Here is a 23,241-nt window from a genome sequence, read left to right on the forward strand (position 1 = left end):
GTCACTCTTACTGACATACACACCTCGGTGAGCATGCATAATACTTAATCACCACAAAGGGAACAAGATAGCATCAATCAGTGGGGCAAAAATAGAGGGAGGTGCAGATACTTACACAGACCGTAAACTGAAAACGGAAAGATAAGGAAAGATACAGAATATAAAGGTGGTAGTTTGACAAAATTGAAGAAGTGCATTTCAAAGAATAAGACTGAAGATACAGGCATTGAAATTATCTGAACCAACCAAAGCAGTTAAACTGAACAATATAAGCTTAACTCTATTTATATAGGTCTTTAAATAAATGTAGCTTTTGTTATCCAAACCAAACCGCAAAAGGGGCTCTACTCCTGTTTACTAGGCTCATTCTTCTCTCTGTCTGTGTAAAGACTACAACTGTTCTTCAACTCGAGGCTATTTTAACGAGGCTATGTGAAAATCATTTAAAATAGAAAGGTTTCTGGAAAAACAATGTGGCATACCCTGCTTTTACAACAACAAAACTGTATGTGTTTTGTTCAGGAACAAAGGAGAAAGAGAGCAAACAATGCGAGGCATTTTGCCATCAGCAACATGCAGAAGACACTGCATGCACTGGGCTGAGGCTGCACCATGCTGGGGTAAGGAAGTGTGCACTTTATTTAAGATTGTGCCTTTTAACCAGACTGCAATTCTGGCACTTTTATATCTATGCATTTTAATTTTAGTCAATCTGACTAGTATAATACTACAGATGACTACGAATGATTTAGCCATGCAGAGACTGATACATTTTGGCTAACAGGCATTAATGAGGAGAGAAGGGTTGCGTGTGTTTGGTTTAGACACAGCATGGGTTAGTAGAGGTTAGAGAGCTCATACTGCAATCAAGATCACAGGCAGGACAAACAGGTCAGTATCACTATATTTAGTGTTGATAGTGTTGAATAATTACCTGAGACAAGTCTGGAATATCACCTCGGTCAATGCCCACTTGCTGCGAGTTGAGATCAGAGGGAGAACGACATTTGTCATGGTACAAACAAATATCATTTGCTCTGAATTTCTGCATGAACCTTCTAGTGCACCTTGTAGCAAGACTAACAGTGCACTACATTTTAGTGTGATGAGAATAATCAACTAGCCCAAATCTGCAATGATAACAGATAATGCTCTAAATATAGAAACTATACACTTACCTCAGCAACTTTGAGGAACTCTGAGATTCTTGTCATACGGGTGAGGAATTTCTTGTAGATGTCAAGTCCTTCTTTACACTGGGCTTTCTTCATATCAAAGTACTTTTCTGTGTAATACAGTGAAGTGGATAAAAGTTATTTACAGTCTGAAATCCACATAGACGCAAAAGAAGAAAGAAGCTCTACTTCAGTGGTTTTCACACAACCCAGGTGTTTTGTGACATTTGTCCTCAGGCCTTGATGCAAAATCATGTCTCACCCAACTGCCATTCTCCACAAACTACCAACTTATTCTCTTTTGTTTATGACAAACACTCTGCAATCCTCTGTAACCGCTTACCCAGCCATAATAAACATCAACCAAAATGACAAAGCGGTTGACACTTCCAAATTCTCAAGATTCTTAAAGTCGTTTCCAAATGCATTAAACCCTGTACGTGCTTCACACAAAATTAATACCCAAATCAAAACTCCATAAAGTAATGTAATTGCAGATTATTTAAATAACCCAGGCTTATAACTGTTATTATGTGAATGACTATCAAGAGAGTCGTAATTATGGGTGGCTGCCATAAAGTGGAGCCTTTCTCATGCCTTTGCCTCCGGCTCAAAAGTAGGATGATGACTCAAAGTACACTGCTCAAGTGAACTGGTGGCAATGCACCAGAGCAGGTCAATGCAGGGCTCAAAGGTTTCTTTACCAGGAAATGATGGAGTAGGAAAATAGGGCAAAGTCAACATAATGCAGAGGCCCAGCACAATACATGCAAGTTCCCTTGAGGGCAGAAACTGTTTACCGAGCAAGTTGATGATCCCTTCGTTGTAAGCAGCAAATAGCCGGATGGCATCTTTAAACAAGAGCATGAAGGCAGCATTGATTACTCCATTTGTGAGTTCATTTGCATTTACCTGTTCAGGGACATAAAATATGGATCAAACTATAGTAAACCAATTCTGATATTTCAACCGTTTAAAACAAAAAGCAAAAACCCCAACCAACTCACATTGAAGTCGAGAAGCGAGTCCATCTGATTCTGAACGATGGGGAGGGTCTTCAGCAGCTTCTCTGTGTTCATGGTTCTCATAACACCATCTGCCCTAGAAGTGAATAAATACATAATATTCCATATCATAACACAATCTAACATTTTATTACCGAGATGTAGGTGTAAAAGGAAAATTCTCTTACCCCCTCTTTACTTTAGTGAAGTCAAAAGCAACCTGTCTGTAGGACACAGCTTTTTCGTTAAGATAACGGCTATACCGCCGGATGAATGTGGACATATCATAGCCTGGAAAGAGAGAAATGAAACAGTGATGATCTGAACCCAAGAGTTATAACCTTTAGTATACGTGTAGACGAAAAAAAAGAAAAAGAAAAAAAAAGGCACCAGGTATAGTGCCAGATGATTAATCTACCACTAGAACAAATTTAATTATGTCTAAAATCTTTAAGCAAGACTTTTATAGAAGGTCATGCCAGAATTGCTTGAGAGTTTTTAACCCTGAATGAGTGCTGACGGCTAGCCATCCCCTGTTAACATGGGAAAAGCCTTGGGTAAATAAACCCATGAGTGCTTTATTTAAGCTCAACTTCAGCCGTGCTGCTCCACATGCCACATAAGGGAGTGGGAAAGTAGAAAGAGAGAGAGAGAGAGAATAGCGAGAGATCCCACCACTGCCTTACTGATTAGCATTAGTGGGCATATTTACATCCATTTCTTTGGCAGAAACTTGACAAAGAAATTAATGTGTTGGTCACTGTGCATTTTTAATCAGCACTGACTGTTTTGAAAAAGGAGAAGCTGAATGACAATCAAAAGACTACAAGATAAGACAGTGTTTGTTTCTGTCTTTTGAATACACATGAGAAAAATCTCATTTCTCACTCTGTTACATTTGCTCATTAATTCGATTCAAGCTTTCATTTTGGCCTTTTTATCTACATTTCTGCAGTAAAACAGTATGTAAACTCCACTATTGATCCAAAAACTGAGCTTGAAAGCACCTACCTTGTAAGCCACTTTTGTCCAAAAAATTACTGAGGTTGAATAATGTGTTCCTGGAAGCCAGGTACTGAATAAATCTCTGTAAATAAAAGTGAAAGAAATTAGTTATTCATCCCTGTAAAAAAGGTCAGATACACTGTAAAAATGGCAACTGCACTGAAAATGAACTATGAGAAGACCTGAACTAGAGCCATTTAAATGATTTAAAAGGGCAAAAATGCTGTATATTATGGAATAAGCCAATGTGGAAAGAAAAAAACAAGCTAAACTAATCCTAGAGAGACTTCCAAAGACCATCATCAGCAATAGTACATGAATAAAAGCATACACTTGTGAACAAAACCGAATAAATCTACGAAACAAAAATCTGTTTTAAATACTGCGTATGCGTCGATATTGCTTATGTCCTGGAGCATGCGTGTGTATATTATGGACCTCGTTGCCGTAGACCATGAGGTGGTGCGTGGTGATGAGAGATTTGAACACGACCACCCAGCTGGTGTTGGTGGTCCGTTCGAACAGCGTGTCCGCCAGTTGAGGGATGTTCACATTCATCTCGTTTGTACACTGAATCAGATCTGAGGAGACAGAGATACAGATGTGTTACCAAGACAAATTGTGGTTGTGCTTATGTACAAGCTGAGATTCATAAGCCCACAATAACAACTCTAAAACTTTAAGGCAATGTTTCACAATCATGAGGGATGCCCAGGTGTACTGCGGAGTACCCGAATATATTTGGTCCTACAAAAAAACGCCAAACATTTTTAATTATTAATGTCCCACAGGAGGAAGAACAGAGAAAGAGAGAGGAGGGTAAGGGAAGAGCTGGAAGAGGACCAGGCAGAGCTAGATTGTTGGATGTTATTTACCCTTTTACTATTAAACTACTAAAGAACTACTTTAATAGATTGTAAGATGCAAATGCCAAGAATATGATTAACTGTGTTGCATTTTAACATCCCCTTTCACAGTGCAGCTCTAGTCGGTCACATTAGATACATGGCTTGTATTCCTCTTTATCAGGAGCTGAATACATTTATTCATAAATTTGCATTTGTTTAGAATATTAGCTATATAGTACCATATAGTTGTACACCAATCAGACATAAGATTATGACCACCTGCCTAATATTGTGTCGGCCCCCCTTTTGCTGCCAAAACAGCCCTAGAGCTGCAGTTTTGGAGATGCTCTGATCCAGTGGTCTAACCATCACAATGTGGCCCTTCATCAAGCTCGCTCAAATCCTTACACTTGTCCATTTTTCCTGCTTCTAACATAATCAGTCTTATTCACTCTCTCGCTCTCCTACCTCTGGAAAAAAAAATGAGACCACTGCAAAATTCTTCAATTTCAAAATTGAAATTCAAAGAGTTTCTTTGCAGAGCTTTAATAACTCAAATAAAACAAAATGCAAATAATTTTTAAACAAATTGTGTTAATGCTTTGGCTAAATAACATTAAGAAATCAGTATTTGGTGGAATAATCCCGATTTGCGTGCGTTTTGGCTCCATGCTCTCCACCAGTTTTTCACATTGCTGTTGGGGAACTTTATACCACTCTTTTTGCAAAAAAAAAGCAGACAGCTCAGCTTTCCTTGATGGTTTTCAATAGGGTTCAAATCTGGAGATTGGGCAGTGGTCTCATTTTTTTCCAGAGCTGTATATATATCTCAGGTTATACTCTCAAGTTAAATTACATCTGCAGTGTGTATAATTAGTGACAAGCTATAAGCACTATAAGAAAAGTAAAGTGACATCCATGTGATAAACCAAGTGATTATTTGTTGGAACAGTTTTTTAGTGTGTACATTGAAAAGGATGTGCTGTGCCAAGCTTGTGAGAGACACGGTGATGTGCTGTGCTTTAGGAACCGTTTGGCTTAGCTCCATAGCAAAGTGAAAGTGTGGAAGGGTGTGTAACGAGTGATTGTGAGAGATTGAAAGGTCCCTTATGACCTAAAATGAATCACGGGAGCTCGTTAATATACAGTCTCCTTTATGAAGCTTTTCAGAATAAGAGTACCCAAGAGCTTATATTAAAATAACAGTATATTAAAATTCCCATATGGCTCCATTCATTAGCTCTTACGAGGTGCAAGAAAGTAACCTGCAGCAGCATGCATGATTATTCATATTCAGACCATTTTACATAATATGAGAAAAGCATTTCAGTGAATGCAATTTGGCACCCTAACTACTTTTGTAAACTCTTTTACACAGTCCCTTTGTGATCGATGTGTGCTGGGTTGGACCTGGTGAGCCATTGTATCATGACTAAAGTGTAATAGTGAAATGAAGCAGCATAACTGTTAGAAAGCATAACAATTATGTTATGTACCTAAAAGAATAATTACAGTAGCGCCATGATGGCTTTGCGATAATGATTTGATCGATTTCTTTTCAAGTGAAAGGTGTATTTGTTTTTATATGGGATGGGAGGGTATAGGTGGGCCACTGAGCACCTTTTCCTTCTTAAGCCACATTAAACTATTTAAAGCTGCACAAAGCAGTTAACTATATGAAAACAAAGGGCCTTTGAGAGCCAAGACCCTCCTGTACACATACACAGACTTCTACTATAGATCAAAATCTGAAAGGACCAAGAAAAACTGTGAGAAACTGCACATGCATAGCTAGAAGGAGAGCTAGTCTTCCCATTTGCTGACCATGCCAGCACACTTATCTGCTGTGCACAGATATTATGCCTGATCACAATGTACAACTCTAAGGTCAATGAAATCTAGTTGCCACACAGTCTGTGCTAGCTCATGTGATCACCACATGACTAAGCTTGCTTCTGAGTCAGGTGACCAGCCCCCCTACTTGGCAGAGCAGAGAGACATGACTTCATTGATCGCCTTCAGCCTCAGCGAGTCCAAATCGTCCATTAGTGCAGTAGACAGACGTAAATCATATATCTCTTATTTGTTCTTTTACTTTTCCTTTCCATTACAGAAATGCTAGACTACACTTCAATAATATCAACATCAACACTAGCAGAGCTGGTCTAGCATCTAAGACCAGACACAGCTAGCCATAATGTTAATTAAAATGAATGTGTAAGTAACATCTCTGGATGACAAACAGGAAGGAAGCTATTAAAGAAAAACTACTCGCATAACACTTTATTAGTAACTCTACACTACTATGGAGTGGGATATTGACACAATTGCATTACAATTCCTGTAGATATTTCCTGTAGTGAATCTACTGTTCTACCACATCACAAAGACGATCTACTGGATTCAGATCTGGGTGACTGGGAAAGCCATTGATGAACACTGATCTCAGCGGCATGTTTGAAATGACTTTTTGCTCCGTGACATGATGTATTACCAAGAAGTAGCCATTCGGACATTGTAAATTGTGGCCATTAAGGGATGCCGATGGTCAGTAACAACACTCAGCTAGCCTGCGGCATTCAAGTGATGATTGATCTGTATTGTCTGGCCATTCTCTGTTGATTGCGCTCATAAATAAGACATATCCATCTGCAGAACTGTTGGCCAGTGGATATTTTTCCTTATTCCACCATTCTGAGTATATCTTATTATAGAAAGACTTATTTCAGACAAATGGATGGACGACTCAAAAACATACTGCATATGAGGAACCGAACTGGGGGTCACATTAATATCGTCTCTTAAATCCAATTTTAAAGAAAAAAACATGGAAAAGTTTAGCAAACTTGCTCTGAATGAAAACAGCTTCATATTTAGAGATATGGCACATGTTAAAAATCTATATTTAACTATTAAGACTTGGCTCTGTATCCGTTTATCACTTACACAGAAAGGCAGTCGAGAAAGTATCAGAGATATCCTCGCTTAGATTTTTTAATTCTAGAGTGCTAACCCATTTCTTTAGATTTTCTAAATCTGACTACATGCACTGGGGTAGAACACCACAGTGTTCTTCATTAGACATGGTTTACTGGTCTGTTCCTGCTGTGTCCCTGACTTTGATCACGCAAGTAGAGGTGATGCGTGCAGGTGAGGCTGAACTGATTACGAGACTGTTTTGGCAGGGGATCAGAATATAAGCTTTTTGTTACTATTATGGTCAGTCTCTTTTTCAAGGAGAGGCCAGAACAGCAGCAGGATCAAAAGGTCAGTCAATGCTGCTTATAAGGAAATGGAATGACATGGCCCTGTTGTTAAAGGCAGGGAATAAAAACTGCATCAGTATGTTGATGCCTTGAGCATCCTATAGCTCGTAACAGGATGCTGAATTAATCCATAAAAACTGAAATTAGCTCATAAAAATACAACGAAAATAAAATAAAAAAATTCCTCCAGAGAGAATGAGAAACAAACATGCAATGCGTACACATTAGCAAGCTACTGTTCAAATCAATAAGAAAATTATAGCCAATATTGATACGGTCTACAGTACAGGTTACACGTTACTTCGGTTATAAATATAATACAATAAAATATAAATATTTGATTATATAATTCAAAAGCTTTAGCACACAGATGTGAAATTTCTCAATCGAAATAGTTTGCTTATTATCCTTTCAATGCCTCCTCTATCCCAGAAAATATTTGCAAATGATCGTTTAGTGTTCCAAAGCATTTCTTTTTACGTTAAAAAAAGGGTATGACCAAAAAAGGGGGGAAAGGCAAGGTAAAAAAAGAACCACAATGACTAAGTCTGGCATTCTCCTAAACAAACAAATGAAGGAAGAAGAAAAAAAAAGAAGAAAGCAAGTCTGGGTACAGCCATTTCCTAAACTAATGCAAGCACATCCCCTAAACCATACCCAGTGTTAGATATACCAAAAAACTAATTACTACTGCTACTACACAAAAAAGCCTTTAATTTCAGCTTCATGCATGATGACCCCGTGAATAGAAATCTCAGTTTGAGGACGTCTAACACACACAAAATTGTTCTAGTCACTCAAATTGTACTCGGTGTTGAGAGCTTTACATAGGAAACAATCATCAGTCATAAGCAAAAGGAGCATTTATTCAGCCGAATTATGCTCATGGATTGAAGTGTCAAAAAGACAGTTCAGCACCGAGAACATTCCAATCACAGCCGAGTGGGCAGAGTGTTGGAGTGCAAAGTGAGACGTCCATGGGCGCTATTATGCTGAGAGATGCAGACATGGAAAGACGGTCAGTGCCAGCATCAGCAGCGCATATCTGCATAGACTCCCTCCTTAAAAAGATGGGCTTTTTATTGAGAGCAAGTGAGAGAAAAGTATTAGAAGGGGAACACTCCTGTGTGTCCCCTGAGCCGAGTGAGATCATAGAGGGTGAATGAGGATAATGAGGAAGGTTCTCTCTGCCTCATTAACTAACATCAGTTGGGAGAAAATTTATAGGTCAACAGCAAGAGACTCTTCAAGGCAAATAGTGACGTATGTTTGTTTTATTACTAGTAAGGATTTTCCCATCTGAGTACTACTCTTCCTATCAATATCTAAACCACAGTGGCTCAGTGTAGCGTAATGCGTGACTGTCTGGCTCGATGACGTAAAAAGGAATAGCTATAAATATACAAGTTTATATTGAAAAGATGGGGGCAAAGTGCGGCTCATACTGCCAAAAAAGGCCACAGGAAGAGTTGAGGATGCAGAATAAATTTGGAGCTTCCCTAAGAAACAATGAGTAGAAAGAAGTTTGCCTGGCTACATGGATTGACTGGACGCTCAGTGGTACACATAGAATTATCGATTAAATACTCTGGGCTATGCTTTGTGAAAACATAGAATGTATGATTTTTTACTCAAACATGACAACCCAAAATAGCTTAGTAAAAAGTACAGAGTCAATGTGGTGCCTTAATATACAAACAGCAGGATAACCGCATGTTGTTACAGTAGTCACCTTTTCATTTGTCCATGGAAACTCATTAAATATTAAAGCACATTCAGCAGAATATTATTATATAAACACAATGCATTTCAGTGCTACTAAGATAAGAAAAGCCCAGTGTAGAAATCTAACCTTATATTTCCATCAGAACTACTTCAGAGACACGACGAAAATATACATCAGAAAGCTTTCAGGATTTTAGCCGTCCTTTAAAACATGGGAATGTGAAATCAAACGAAGCGCAATATGTTAGAACTTCCTGATTGTGGGTTCAAAAAAAAAAAACTAAGAACTAAGGACTAAGAACTAAGGTGACTTTCTAGCAGGGTTGTTTTCTTATGAACTCTTGGAAATGGTGATGTGACTGATTCCAGAATAAACAAACAGGCTAACTCTCATATAACTAGAGCCTTTTACTCATTCAGTTGGCTTAACTTTCTTTTGAATTTAATAGGCTAACTTAATAGATATTATGCAGGCAAAGTAATTTGAGAGACTTTTTTGAAGCATTCATTTCATTACAATTTTCCACATACAATTTAGCATGATGTGTAGCGGTACACGGCACAAGAGGCAACATCTGCTTGTAAATTCACAGACGCCCCCCCCAGATGTACGGAGATAAAATTGTCAGACCACCCTTGAGTAACTACTCAAATGTTTTCAATGACAGAAAGTGGAGATTGGTGACCGTGACAGAACTCACATCATAGTAGCAGCTGTAAGTCACTAAATGGAGCTAGTCCTATTATTTTATCGTGTAATTAAGAAATTGCAGTTTACAGATCCACATCAATGACACGCCACAATCCAAGTCCTAGCTCTGTCAACATTTCCTTCTTAAGGCATCTCTTTCCTCGTTTCCTGTAAAAACCATGTTGTATGATACAGCTTGCGTTTTGAAAGGCCGACATCAGATTTTTCCTTCTTTAGACCGATCTTAATGGCACTGCATCCTATAATCACTACTATCTCATGTTTAATCATGTCCCGACATTTTTTCACCGATTTAAGTAACGACTTCCTTTTGAGTGTTTAGATTTAGAATAGCTGACAATGTAAAAGAATGCAGGAAGCCCTTTTTCTTATTTGTGTCAGGCTCACTGGGTTCATCCCAGACTCCCATTTTCTGCTCTTTACTTCATAGCAGAAGTGCAAAGAGTGCTAAACTAGCAAGGAGTAGCCACTCCTCATATCCTAATAAGCATGAGTTAGGGATAAAGTAAATAGGAGGGAGGTGATCACTAATTGTCAGTTATAATCAGACGTGTTTAAAAAAAAAACAAAAAAAAAAACGTGACCTTAAACCCCTCTACTTCATAGTAATCACAAGTTTCAGCTGAAGTTCACACTCAAATCCGTTTCTTTCCTCCACATAATGAGTGCCATGTGCTCACGGTCTCCACTTTTCTCCACTCCGTCCGCCTGCCTCAGTTTTCGAAGCAGATCTCACACAAGTATGGTGCAACTCGTAATGAGTCGATAGCTTCACATTTATGGCCTATTTCTCTGTTATCACTGGGCAGAAGCAGTTAAGTAGGACAGCATAACCTTATCTCTCTGCAGGTTTTCGAGTTTGTGTGATCGGCACAGCTGTCTAGGGATCGCTCTGTGTCTAGAAGGCAAGACACATCTCTCACCAACAGCTGTGCTGTGTAACATGGCACCATTGCGAGTTCAAGCCCGCTGAGAATCACAAGGTAGTATGATCGTGAGAGCTAATGCAAGCAAGCAGGCATGAAGGAGCACACAAAGTCGTACTACACTGCTCTACAGGTGGCAAAAACTACCAGCATTATAGATTTTTAGAAATAAACTTTTCCCACTCTCAATCTTCTCCGACGCAATACTGTTTTGATTGATACAACGGTGGAGCAAGAGCAGAGCTGACAAACCAGATCCACACACAAACCCCGGCCCCGTTATCAGGAACACCTGTACATGAACTGATCTAAATCAGCCAATCAAGTGGCTGCAACGCAATACATAATAATCATGCAAGAGCTTAAACACTTAATATTCACATCAAACATTAGAACGAGGGAAAACTATCTTAAACTTTATCACGGTGTTGACCGTGTACTTGTTTGAGGATCATCTTTTGGGATTTTCACACAGCAATCTTTAGCTTTTAAACAGACGTTATTTGATTAAATATAAAATTCAGTGTCTTAAATAAATACTCAAAATATTACTGTCCACATTTAGATAACATTCATTAAGTCAGTGGAGTTAAACGTGCTCCTGGATACAAAAAGGCTTGATATATAAAGCTTGTTAGATATTGAGATGAGAATTGGACAATAATGAGTGTTAGGTTTGTGTACCGCAATTAGAACAGACAGGGGTTGGGACAATTGTTCCTTAGTATAATAATAAAATATCTTTTTAAAATACACCATGTTGCTAAAAGTTTTGGGACGTCCGCCTTTACATGCACATGAATGTAATATGGAGTTGGCCCGCCCTTTACAGCTATAACAGCTTCAACTCTTCTGGGAAGGCTTTCCACAAGGTTTAGGAGTGTGTTTATGGTAAATTTTGACCATTCCACTAGAAGCTCATTTGTGAGGTCAGGCACTGATGTTGGACGAGAAGGTCTGGTGTGCAGTCTCCGCTCGAATTCATCCCAAAGGTATTCTATCAGGCCAGTCAAGTTCCTCCACACCAAACTCATTATGCATGTCTTTATGGACCTTGCTTTGTGCACTGGTGTGCAGTCATGTTGGAACAGGAAGGGGTCATCACCAAACTGTTCCCACAAAGTTGGGAGCATGAAATTGTCCAAAATGTCTTGGTATGCTGAAGCATTAAGAGTTCCTTTCACTAGAACTAAGGGGCCGAGCCCAACCCCTGAAAAACAAATCACTGAATTCAGGTGTTGGAGGGGTGTCCCAAAACATCTGGCAATATAGTGTATTAAATTTTGTTTCTTCTGTTTGCTAATAAATTTTCTTTTACACTAGTAAATGTTTTTCAACTGCTAGCACCAGTGTAACCATGTAACAAAGTAAACACACAAAGTAAAGACTCCCTCTCTCCTGGTTTGAATTATTCAAATCTGTGGGTCACTAAAGCTGCCGCTCACTGCACTGCACAAACAAGCGAAGGACTAAAACATCCACCTTCCTGGTAATATCAGGAAGAATATGCAAATGAAGGTTAATTGCAGCATGCACGACGACCTAACATGAAGCACAAAGAGCCGGCTGTATTTCATAATTCATATAAAAACAGCTGTGACTGCCCAGAACCTCGGCTTCCCATCACAAGTACCCGTGTCTTAGTCGCAACTAGGTGTGTCCCAGTAGTGCAATTTTCCAACAATCAACACACACACACACACACACACACACACATCATTCTTCTCGTCAGGTTCAAAATACCAGATGGCTGATGGCTAGCAGAAGTCCAGTGATCAAACATTGTTAGCTCGTGTAATGCAACCTGACAGGCAGCATAAACACAATATTGTGAAACTGTAAATCATGCAATTACTGTAACATGAGAAATTAAATATTGGTGCATGCAAATGCTTAGCAGTGTCCATCATGCATCAGAACTAAGCAATATGACAGAGTTAGTTAGCCACAGAAATCCAATCGAGTCTGCTTACACAGAATTACATGTGATCTGTGTTCACCACACAGACAGCTCAATGTAATCTCTGACGTAACCGAGAAAGAGCAGGAAATATACAATAATTCCTCTGAGCTATTTACAGGAGGGAATTTCAGGACTTGGCATTGTCTACGAAATTTTTCAACATAATTCTGTTTCCCGGAATAGGGCTGGGGTGATTATTGTGTAGATACTGTATACTGGGCTATACGGACATATAGGTGGTAAATCTGCTTTACTGTGCATTACAAAGAAAAAAGCAGCAGCATATTTTCACCAGTAAGACAATGAATCATATGATATTTTTACTGTGATTTATGATAACTAAACCCTGACTTAGCTTTACAGAAACTTGCTGTAAAGTGGTTTGGGCTGCATCCATCCAGATTAATCTGATGACTGCAGTCAATATACACCAATCAGGTGTATAACCATAGCATTATGACCTATCATGCACTGTGTATTCTGACACCTTTCTATCAGAACCAGCATTAACTTCTTCAGCAATTTGAGCAACAGTAGCTCGTCTGTTAGATCGGATCACACGGGCCAGCCTTCGCTCCCCACATGCATCAATGTGTCTTGTCCGCCGATGACCCCCGTGTCGCCGGTTCACCACTGTTCCTTCCTTGGACCACTTTTGATAGATACTGACCACTGCAGACCGGGAACACCCCACAAGAGCTGCAGTTTTGGAGATGCTCTGATCCAGTGGTCTAGCCATCATAATTTGGCCCTTCGTCAAACTCTCTCAAATCCTTACACTTGTCCATTTTTCCTGCTTCTAACATCAACTTTGAGGACAAAATGTTCACTTGCTGCCTAATATATCCCACCCACTAACAGGTGCCATGAGGAGATCATCAGTCTTATTCACTTCACCTGTTAGTGCTAATGTAATCTCCAAAACCACAGGTTTCCCAAGTATTTACAGCTCTAAAGATATAATGATCTGCTCCTATCGTTATTCCTTTAGGTTCTCTGGAGTGTTATGTGCAGAGTCTGCAGGGGATGCTGAATGGGAGGCTAAAATCAGGAGAATGAAACTTTTACATCATCAGGATAATATTGGGGCAAAGAATCACACCCGCGCTATAAAAAGGAGCTGCATTAGCCATTTCTTTTTAGTGTTTCAAATTTGTAATGCACGACATGCCTCAGAAAAACAAACACAGTAAACTTTTGACTTATAAAACATCAAATTTCAAGTTGTCACTTGTCCTTTTGTGTCATTTGTACTATGACTGGCAAGGTGTTCATGTGATATCACCTTTTAATTTCCTCTCCAAACTCATATCAGGTGGCACAAGGATGACGGAGTAAATAATCCACCTCGCTGGTGTTCATTACCCCGCCGACCGAGCGTGTAACATGACTACTGATGAGGTGTTATGGCTGCGTCTTTGAAGCGGACTGAAAAATCTAAGAGGACTGTCACTCAACGCCTTCACCTGACATGACTCGTCACAGATGGGCTTCATAACTCTCCCGTGGTGGATTGGGAATGTTTATCCCCGTGTGCATTCATATCATTGTCTTATAACCACTAGTGGTGCTGTTGCAGTGGGTTTCACAGAAGTCCAAAATAATCCAATTTAAGATACAAAAGACACGGGTCCATTTTAAATGCTGTACATATGAGGTGGACATACTAAACTGTCCATTAGCCCTTATCTGGTCTAGGTTAACACAATAGCTGAAACAGACCAGAATATAAATATCTATCAAAAGGACAGTGTTACAAAATTGCTAAACTAAATACACTTCATGAAAAACAGTCTGTTAGACATCAGGAGTTGGCTAAGAATACAAGTTCCATGCTAGCATCCGATTCAGCAAGGAAAAATGGCTCCATGACAAGTATAATAGCAGACGCTCATTCCTAGCAGATAGACACCCACACACTCTTATTCTTCCACTCATCCGATTGGTTGCTGGCACCTGTCTGTCACCATGCACTTCTTTTCTGCTTGATGCATCAGAGATGATCTATGAAGCAAGTTTTCTCCCGGGTTCTGACCCGACACCACTATTACAGTACATTATTAAATGTATACATGTGCTAACAATGTACTTCACGAGGCTACATTTTTATTTATAACTTTTATTTGTGTTGTAATATGATTTTATCTTTTGCTGAGATTATGTGAGCAATGTTTGTCATGTCAATATTAAACTGTGAGATAAGGCTTATTCAACACGATATACCGAAAAGACCTTTGTGCACCTTTGTTTAGTGCAAAATGTGCGAGTGTTTCCGAATACAAGTCACAAACAAAACAGTAAACCATCACGTGCATATTTCCAGATCGCTACAGACAAGGTGTTTTTACATACTGAACCAATTTAGTCTTGTCCTTGATCATAATATCACGCAAATATTGGAATTTATTTCACGTCATGGTTCAGGTGAGGCCCTTGACATAATTCCTTACATTCCCGAAAAACACAAGCCATCTGTCTGTAAATAGAGCAGAACAAGGGACAAAGAATTGCACTGTGGAAACACTTGGGAGTTGCTGCAAACTGGGATAACGTCTGGTGTTTCAGCCCACTCTGACGCTCCTGTGGACTTTATTCCCTACCGAAACGTCAGCGTCCATATAAAGTCCACAGGCACATCAATGTTACTGGCATAAGGAAATATTTGTAGGTGAACTGGATACGAGGCCAACCATCTTCTGGATTATAAAAGCAAACAGCAGGTACATGATTTAACTACATGACAGGACTCATTCCATGCGAGGGCAGCATTTCTCTGAAACACCAAATGTATGATGCACTCCGGACAATCTCTGAGGGACGTCATCTTTCGGGGGGGGGGAATAATAATAAAAAAAAAAATAAAAAAAAAATAATCAGCTGATCAGGTCCGAAGTTCAGGTTTATTCAACTGACTCACCTAGCTCATTAACTCAATGTCAAGAAAACCAGTAAGTGTAGTAGATTTCTTTATATGGAATGATTAACAAAAGAAGAAAAAAAAAAAGGTGCTGCTCATGCCGATTAAACGTTTATGTGGTGATGCCAGAGACGATAACGTGAACGGCAACAGAGTTTCAGTATGAAAGAATTGCCAGGCATTTTTGTGCAGTCATTTCGGGAATAAGGGTAAGTTTAGAGGAATGTTCCCTCTACCCCGGAAACCCAACCCAAATCAAAAGGACCAGGGGAGGGAGACACAGCCATATCTAACGTACAAATCAACCAGGAAAGGGGTGAGACACATTGCTATTTCTATCCCAAAGGAAACTCCAGCACAGAACAAGTCTCCTGAAATACCTACGCGCCACATCACCTTCCTGCAACACCAGTAGTCACTAACGGGAAAGTATGGCTGTCTGTTCAGACCCCACCATCATGGCAGCAGCTCAAGTGACTTATTTTATTAAATTTGATTTTCATTGCATATTACAAGCAACCAAATTCCCTTTGCCTATTTGGACTGTAGTCACGTTTGCACGCGTATCCACGCCGGTCGTCAAAGTAACACAGGCGCCTGTTGTGTGGACACTGTTTTAGAAAGTTTGCAGATTACAGAGCATGGGATTCAAGTACACAGAATGCGTTCAAACTGCTCAAATAGGATTTTCCGCATGTCCTTTTCAAGCAGGAAGTAATTTCCGGAGTCAAAACAAAACAAATAAAAACATCAGGTTTAAAGCACGTCTGCTTGCAGTCCAAAATCTGTTAGATATTAAAGCAAAAAAAAAAAAAATGTAATTAAATAAATCATCTGCAGGTTACTTGTATTTTGCAACGTTATTGGCAGCAATTCATTTAAAAATAAGATTTGAGAAGCAAATCAGGTTTGCCCTTCGGTGTCAGGAGGTCATAGAGTTCATGGTGGAGCCAGAACTTTAACTGAAATAGTAAAGCTGTGTCCAGTCCTACAGGGCCGTCTGGTATGCAGTCCACTTACTTTATCAGCTTAAGAAGCACATAATACTTGATCATACGTATCTTACTGCAGGGCAAAGGCTACAAATAATCTCCCCATATCGCCAGAGCCTCGGAAACAGGAGGCTGGATGTAAATAAACCGCATTTCCATGCGAGGTCCAGAGATCAGGACAGTTCCCTGTCTAAATTTAACTCTAAGGTAACAGTCAGGTTTAACAGAAACTAGAACTGGAACTGATTTAAGGCCCTGGATTTCACATACAGTGTGAAATCAGGACCATGGAGACATTTTTTTCGATAAATGGAATACCTTTTTGCATCACTGTAAACAATTTATAAGATATACTAGCAGGTAATCATATCATTAGTATGACAACTATTTGCGAAACAGATGAAAATATCTGTCGTTTTACTGTCTTTGAGGGAAAAATTAAACCTGCTCAGGCTGGAAACAAATGACACAAGGCCCAGTACCGATCTGAGACAAGATGGCTGGAAACTTCTGCTCTAGGAAACTGAAAATAACATGTAAACTGACAGTGAGAAACAAGTGAGACATGGTTCAAACAAATAAGAAAGATCATAAAACAGACTAAGCGGTTAAACAAAAATAAGTCTAGGCGTCGTGATGTGGCATGACCCGAATCGACCACCCCAAAGTGGATTATTTTCGTATAACCGCATGGTCCGGAGTGTGTCCTGCTAATAATACAGTCAGAGATGATAATGTTACATTTATAGACGAATGACACGTTGAGCATTTTAATGGTTTATAGTTCAATTTAAATGCTGTGGAACATCTGGGAGACAAATTAGTTCCTGTTATCACTTAGGTTAGAGCAATGATTAACAGACTTTCCACTCATCATCATCATCATCTTCTCTCTCTCTCTCTCTCTCTCTCTCTCTCTCTCAAAGTAAACAGAAAAAAAAAACCAGCTTGTCATTTTACTCAAAAGCAGTAAGCAGAAGAACAAAACTCCTTAGTCTTGGTGACTTTCTTATACTGGGAAAAGTGACCCTTAAAAAGCACAGACACTTGAGAATCCTAAATTTAATGTTCACCTGACTCAAGAAAAATCAACAACTCTACTCTGTTAAACAACGCATCAAATCTGTGAAGCGCACACTGTACATGTCCCTGTGAACCAGCAGTTTTCTACAGAATCAATAACGTATTAAAACACACGCAATGACATTAACATTTCGCTCATGTCACAGCAGGAACTACCCTCGGACCGTGTGGTTACTGACCGTTCAGATTTGAGAGTTTAAGCACAGCTCTCTTTAAACTTCTGTTTGCTAATCAGGCGTTTAAATTGTTTGCCAAGGTTTACCGTATTTCATACGTTATTGTTGAAACTGGTTTGAGGCCTGCTTCGAAAGGAAGTGCATCAACATATGTAATCAAACCACTGCCCACAAGTACCGACGCTGATATTATAATTACAGGAGGAAAAAAATAAACATCCATTCCTGAGAGACATAAGATCAACAAGCGTTCACAAATAACTTGCTACATCAGCCACAAACTGCGTATCCTATATGATGTGAAGGAAACAATCATTATCAGTAATTAATCACTCAGCTGATCATACAGGAGAAAGAACAGCAAAATGTCAATGTGTTTAACAGGGGGACTGCACGAAATCGACCCTTACATTCTCTCCCACGACAGTTCATACAACTCCAGAGTGCGTGGGATCCTCTCTAAAGACAGCATATATACGAAATCCCTACAGGATTCAATGCAAAACCAAAGCTTTAAACAGAACAAAGGTGAACACAGCATCCCTGACATCAGATAGTAGTCAAATAGGTGTAGGCGTTTATTCCCGGCAGCTGAAACACAACTATAACACAGATGTAAAGCACTCCATTGATGTGCCTTCCACAACTCAGACTACTAAAAGCACTAGGAGCACTCAGTGAGTGTAGATGTAATGTTCTGTCTTTCGCTACATGTTTATAAAAGCAGAACAAAAACATCAGTTACGATACAATCTGATAGAAGACTATCGAGATGATCCGAAAGTTGCTTAGAGAATGTACAAATAAATAGATAAAATACACCGATCAGGCATAACTGATATATACATATTATGGCCACCTGTCTAATATTGTGTTGGTCCCCCCTTTCGCTGCCAAAACAGCCCTGACCCATCCTGCACTGTGTATTCTGACCCCTTTCTATCAGAACCAGCATTAACTTCTTCAGCAATTTGAGCAACAGTAGCTCGTCTGTTGGATCGGATCACACGGGCCAGCCTTCGCTTCCCACGTGCATCAATGAGCCTTGGCCGCCCATGACCCTGTCACGGGTTCACCACTGTTCCTTCCTTGGACCACTTTTGATAGATACTGACCACTGCAGACCGGGAACACCCCACAAGAGCTGCAGTTTTGGAGATGCTCTGATCCAGTGGTCTAGCCATCACAACCTGGCCCTTCGTCAAACTCGCTCAAATCCTTACGCTTGTCAATCTTTCCTGCTTCTAACATCAACTTTGAGGACAAAATGTTCCCTTGCTGCCTAATATATCCCACCCACTTATTCACTTCACCTGTCAGTGCTCAGAAGGTTAGTGCTGATTGGTGTATAGTTTGAGCACAGGCTATTAGGGAATGTTTAAACAGCACTGTCGAATTCTCTTTATTTTCTAATAATTTCCTGAGCATGTCACAGTATTTCTGGCTACAGGTCTATTAATGTGCTTGCTCTGATATGTTATAGTTTCTAAACAGATTTTGCATGACAATCAGAATACTAACATACTAACACCCATCATCCAAAGAGAACCCTGACAATGCAATAGCCATCCGTGGCTGGACGTCCAAGAGACCAAAACCGGCCGGTAAGCTCTCAATCATTGGTCATCTGAGAGCTTCATGCATGTGGAAGTGGGTCGATTGTGTGATACAGTGCATCCTGACGGAAAGATGCAGATGGTTGGCTTCACGTTCCCCCTCCACGGTGGCAGGAATCGGCCATGATTAAAATAAGAAAATCAGGGAGGAAAAAAAAAAGAAAAAAAAAAATCCAAACTTTTGGTCTGCAGCATCAGCACTTTGTCAGAAATAAAGCTGCAACTAAGTTTGCCGACACGGCAATGTCTTGAGAATGGATAGCTTTGCGTTTTTTTTTTTAGCAGCAAACACATCCACACATCTTGAACGGGTTCCAGGGATGTACACATATACACGCTCACACACGCTACACCTGAAGAGACCCAGGCTTACCAAATCCCTGAATCTCTCAAGAAAATAAATAAAAACATGATTATGTGGCTGTCACTATTTTGTTTGGAAACGAAAAAATGAAGCAGGCAGCAAGGGTCATCTGTTGTACGAAGAAAATCGGAGGCACGATGCAAAAAAAGTGGTGGTGATTTTCATAGTGTGTTATGCTGAAAGGAATCGTCTCAGGCACGATTTTAGTTTCGCCGCTCCTAACAACCATTTGGGTACGACAAGCCGAATAAGGTCTTATCGTGCTCACATGTTGCCTTTGTAGTCCTGCACAAATAACGGCATGTCAGGACTGGATTCAGGGATCTGCTGCACATGACGGCAGAAGAATTTCCTCAGTGTTGTACTTGAGGGGTCATTGAGGGGTTCACATAATGCGGTTCATCACCCAGTTGATCAAACGGAGACAGAAAAACCTGTGATTATTTTCCTATATCTTGCACGTCTTATGCTTTATCCCTTGCTTCTGGAGATCTAATGTCATTTTGATTTCAGCCTTATTATCATAGAGCACTTTACATTTGAAAATCTCTGATGATGACTGACCATATCTGGGAACTTACAAGCTTTCTTCTTCTTCTTAAGCACTGTAATGACAGGCCATTTAAAACCTCTGGTCAACTATACTACAATTACTGAAAAGTATCCTAAGCAGATCGTACACAGCAGTGGATCAAGAAGAGTTGTTGAAAAGTGGTTAATTATTTATCGAGGTGTTTACAGTCCTTACAGGACTCTGAGCTGGTTAACGGTGATCATAAACTCGGAGCAAAGACCTTAAACACGGATTGAAGACAGGCATGGGAAAGTTAGACAGCTAGCTAGTTAAGATGTTAGTTAGCTAAAAATGAGTATTAGGCCTCGGTCCCGTAACCCCTAACTACAATCACTCACACTGAAGCAAACACACTCGTGTTAATGTACAACTGTGTGCTGTTTAAGGTTAATACTTACAGTCCAAATGTTTCTTTTTGGGCCCCATGATTTCATGTGTGGTCGCTTTGCACACCGTTTTGGACACTGCCGAGCCGGTGACACTGTGCTGCGCCGCGGTTATCCTGTCCGTTATGCTTTGGCCAGACATTTTAGCACTTATATATAAATATATCTAAATAAAAAAAGCACTCAAAACGCAGACTGCTTTTATCCAACGGCACGGTAATCCCTCGATATTGTTCACTCTACCTCGCCACCTGACTAATTTAAAAATTAAAAAAAAAAAAAAACGAGTAGAGAAAAGAAAAGGAAAGGAAAGAAAAGAAACACGGCTGAGGGGGGAAAGTATTGTAGCTAGCTAACCGGCTAAAGCTTTATTTTTGGTAGCTGGTTACAGCTTTAACCGCCGTATGTTCCTCACAAGAAAAACGGCGAGAGATATTAACTAACTAACTACATACCAAAGGTTTTCTCCTTCTATTACAAAACCGTCCTCTCTCCACAACCCCCTGCTCATGCACCCTCTCCCTGCCTATCTATCTGTCTGTCTTTCTCTCCCTCCTCCTTATAACTTCCCCCTTTTCCTCTCTGACTGGCTCCTCTTCGGCTCGCCTCCCCTCGCTGGCTTTTAAAAGGACCGGAGGCTCGCAGGAAAATGGCGGGCCTATTTCCTCTGTTCACTGGATCATCCCAAGGATCGCGTGGTCGATGTAACCATAGATATAAATACCTAGATGCCGCATTCCCTACATAGTCCTATTTATTGTCAATGTCTGAGTGAGATCCGCCATCTTGTGGCGGTTTTCGGCGCTGAAAATGAATAAATAAAATAAAATAAATAAATAAAACACGTACTGTTATCTAGGAATAAAACAATATACTACAGACACAATATGAGAAATATAATAATAATAATAATGTTATTATTAATAATGCTTTTAATTGTAATATGAATAGGATTGCCTTGATGTGGTGATTCATTTTTTTTCCTAAATATTTAAACATTATTAATATATCTATTATCTATTTATTGCATTAAACTGTTTAAAACGTCTATAACGAAAGAAGGGGAAAAACGGTATTTCAGCCAGAAACGCCGCCTACTAATTAGTTAGAATAAATTAACCCTGCGGATTGGTTATTGCATTGGGTGAGTGGGTGGGGCTAAACCGCTGATTGCGCCTCATTTGTCAACTCGCGCGTGCTCTTCTTTTTCTGCAGTCCCTCTAGTCAAAATAAGAGTCTGCCATTCTACGTTTTATCAAATGGTGTCATCAGTCGGTCGCTAGATGGTAGTCAAAGACTACAAATGAGTCGGATCAGCTAAACTAGCATCCAGACAAATCAACAGAACCCATTTTAATTACAGCACGTTAATTAAATTATTAGAACTTAATACATTTAAGTATATATGTGCATATAAGATACAATGTGTAGTCAGTTTGCACAACACAATATTTTAGTAGCCAGAAGTGTTCCAACTAGTGAAATTGAGCAACAAACAATGTTTAAACATATAACTGTGGACTTTTATATTAGTTTACAATAGCTCTTGGTAAATGAGTACACCTGTGTTAATTTTAAATCCACCTGCATGCCTTCTCACAGATCTCACAGCTAAAATGGTAAACCCTATCAATCCTGCTGTCATGAAGACATGGAAAGGAACTGACTGAAGCTTCAAGTTATAAGAAAATGGACCACAAGCTGGAGAAGTTTATACTTCCTACGAGAACTTGAAATCCAGTATAACAATGTGAGAAAATTAGTGTGCTTATGCAAGAAGGGCAATTATCAGACAAGTGTCCAGGAGTCCAGTTACAACTCTGAAGGGGCTACAAAGCTCACTGTTTGAAACAGGAGAACTTATCTAGTCATTGTCCATCATCAGCCCTTCACAAAAGGAAGCCACTTCTGAGAAAGAGGATGGCATGGCATGTGGCTCAAGTGGTTAAGGGTCTGGATGCTTGATCAGAAGGTCAGCGTTTAAGCCCCAGCACTGCCAGGCTGCCTCTGTTAGGCAATCAAGCAAGGCCCTTAACCCTCTCTGTTCCAGGAGTGCTGTATCTACTTCCTCAGATGGGATATGCACAGAAAAGAATTCCACTATGCTGTAAATGTATGTGTTGTGATAATAAAGGTTTTTGCTTTTTAAAAAAATCCTGTTTCTTTAGAATATGATTAAAAAAATTCACATGTAGACCGTACAGATTTATGATCTGAGAACTTTCTTTTGTAAATGGCAAAAAAGCTTATACAATGTGGAAATTAAAAAAGAGTAACAATCATCTGTGTTGCCCTGTTAACAAATTATTTTGTAACATTATTTAACAAAAATAATTCCAATTTCTTTTTATTGTATTTTTTTAGGTGATAGTAACAAAATAATTTCAAAGAAATGTTCTTATTATGATCTTGAGTAGTGCATACCTCCTGCAGTTTACAAGCAAAAGCAAAACAGATATTAAAACATCTAATATTTACTCACTTATTAAACACCACACTTCTCTGCTAC

At 39.6% G+C, this 23,241-nt stretch overlaps 1 protein-coding gene across 33 annotated transcripts in view; it reads right to left on the reverse strand.

Moving 5' to 3' along the window:
- Nucleotides 1-21,433, reverse strand: part of picalma (phosphatidylinositol binding clathrin assembly protein a) — a 38,138-nt gene extending 16,705 nt beyond the window's left edge. For 4 of the 33 annotated variants that reach the window (XM_058411731.1, XM_058411720.1, XM_058411722.1 and 1 more), the window contains exons 1-9: nt 20,745-21,431; nt 3,623-3,765; nt 3,191-3,266; nt 2,368-2,470; nt 2,183-2,276; nt 1,976-2,087; nt 1,179-1,285; nt 935-976; nt 116-127 (exon numbers count right to left, since the gene is read on the reverse strand). In XM_058411731.1, coding sequence (XP_058267714.1) covers nt 116-127; nt 935-976; nt 1,179-1,285; nt 1,976-2,087; nt 2,183-2,276; nt 2,368-2,470; nt 3,191-3,266; nt 3,623-3,765; nt 20,745-20,874 — 819 coding nt within the window. In that variant the 5' untranslated portion in view covers nt 20,875-21,431. Of the gene's footprint in view, nt 1-115; nt 128-934; nt 977-1,178; nt 1,286-1,975; nt 2,088-2,182; nt 2,277-2,367; nt 2,471-3,190; nt 3,267-3,622; nt 3,766-20,744 lie in introns of all 33 variants that reach the window. The other 29 variants (XM_058411736.1, XM_058411727.1, XM_058411716.1 and 26 more) reach the window with 16 other exon arrangements.
- Nucleotides 21,434-23,241: the final 1,808 nt, after the last annotated feature.

Source organism: Hemibagrus wyckioides, linkage group LG16 (genome assembly GCF_019097595.1).
Source record: "Hemibagrus wyckioides isolate EC202008001 linkage group LG16, SWU_Hwy_1.0, whole genome shotgun sequence".
Taxonomy (NCBI): domain Eukaryota; kingdom Metazoa; phylum Chordata; class Actinopteri; order Siluriformes; family Bagridae; genus Hemibagrus; species Hemibagrus wyckioides.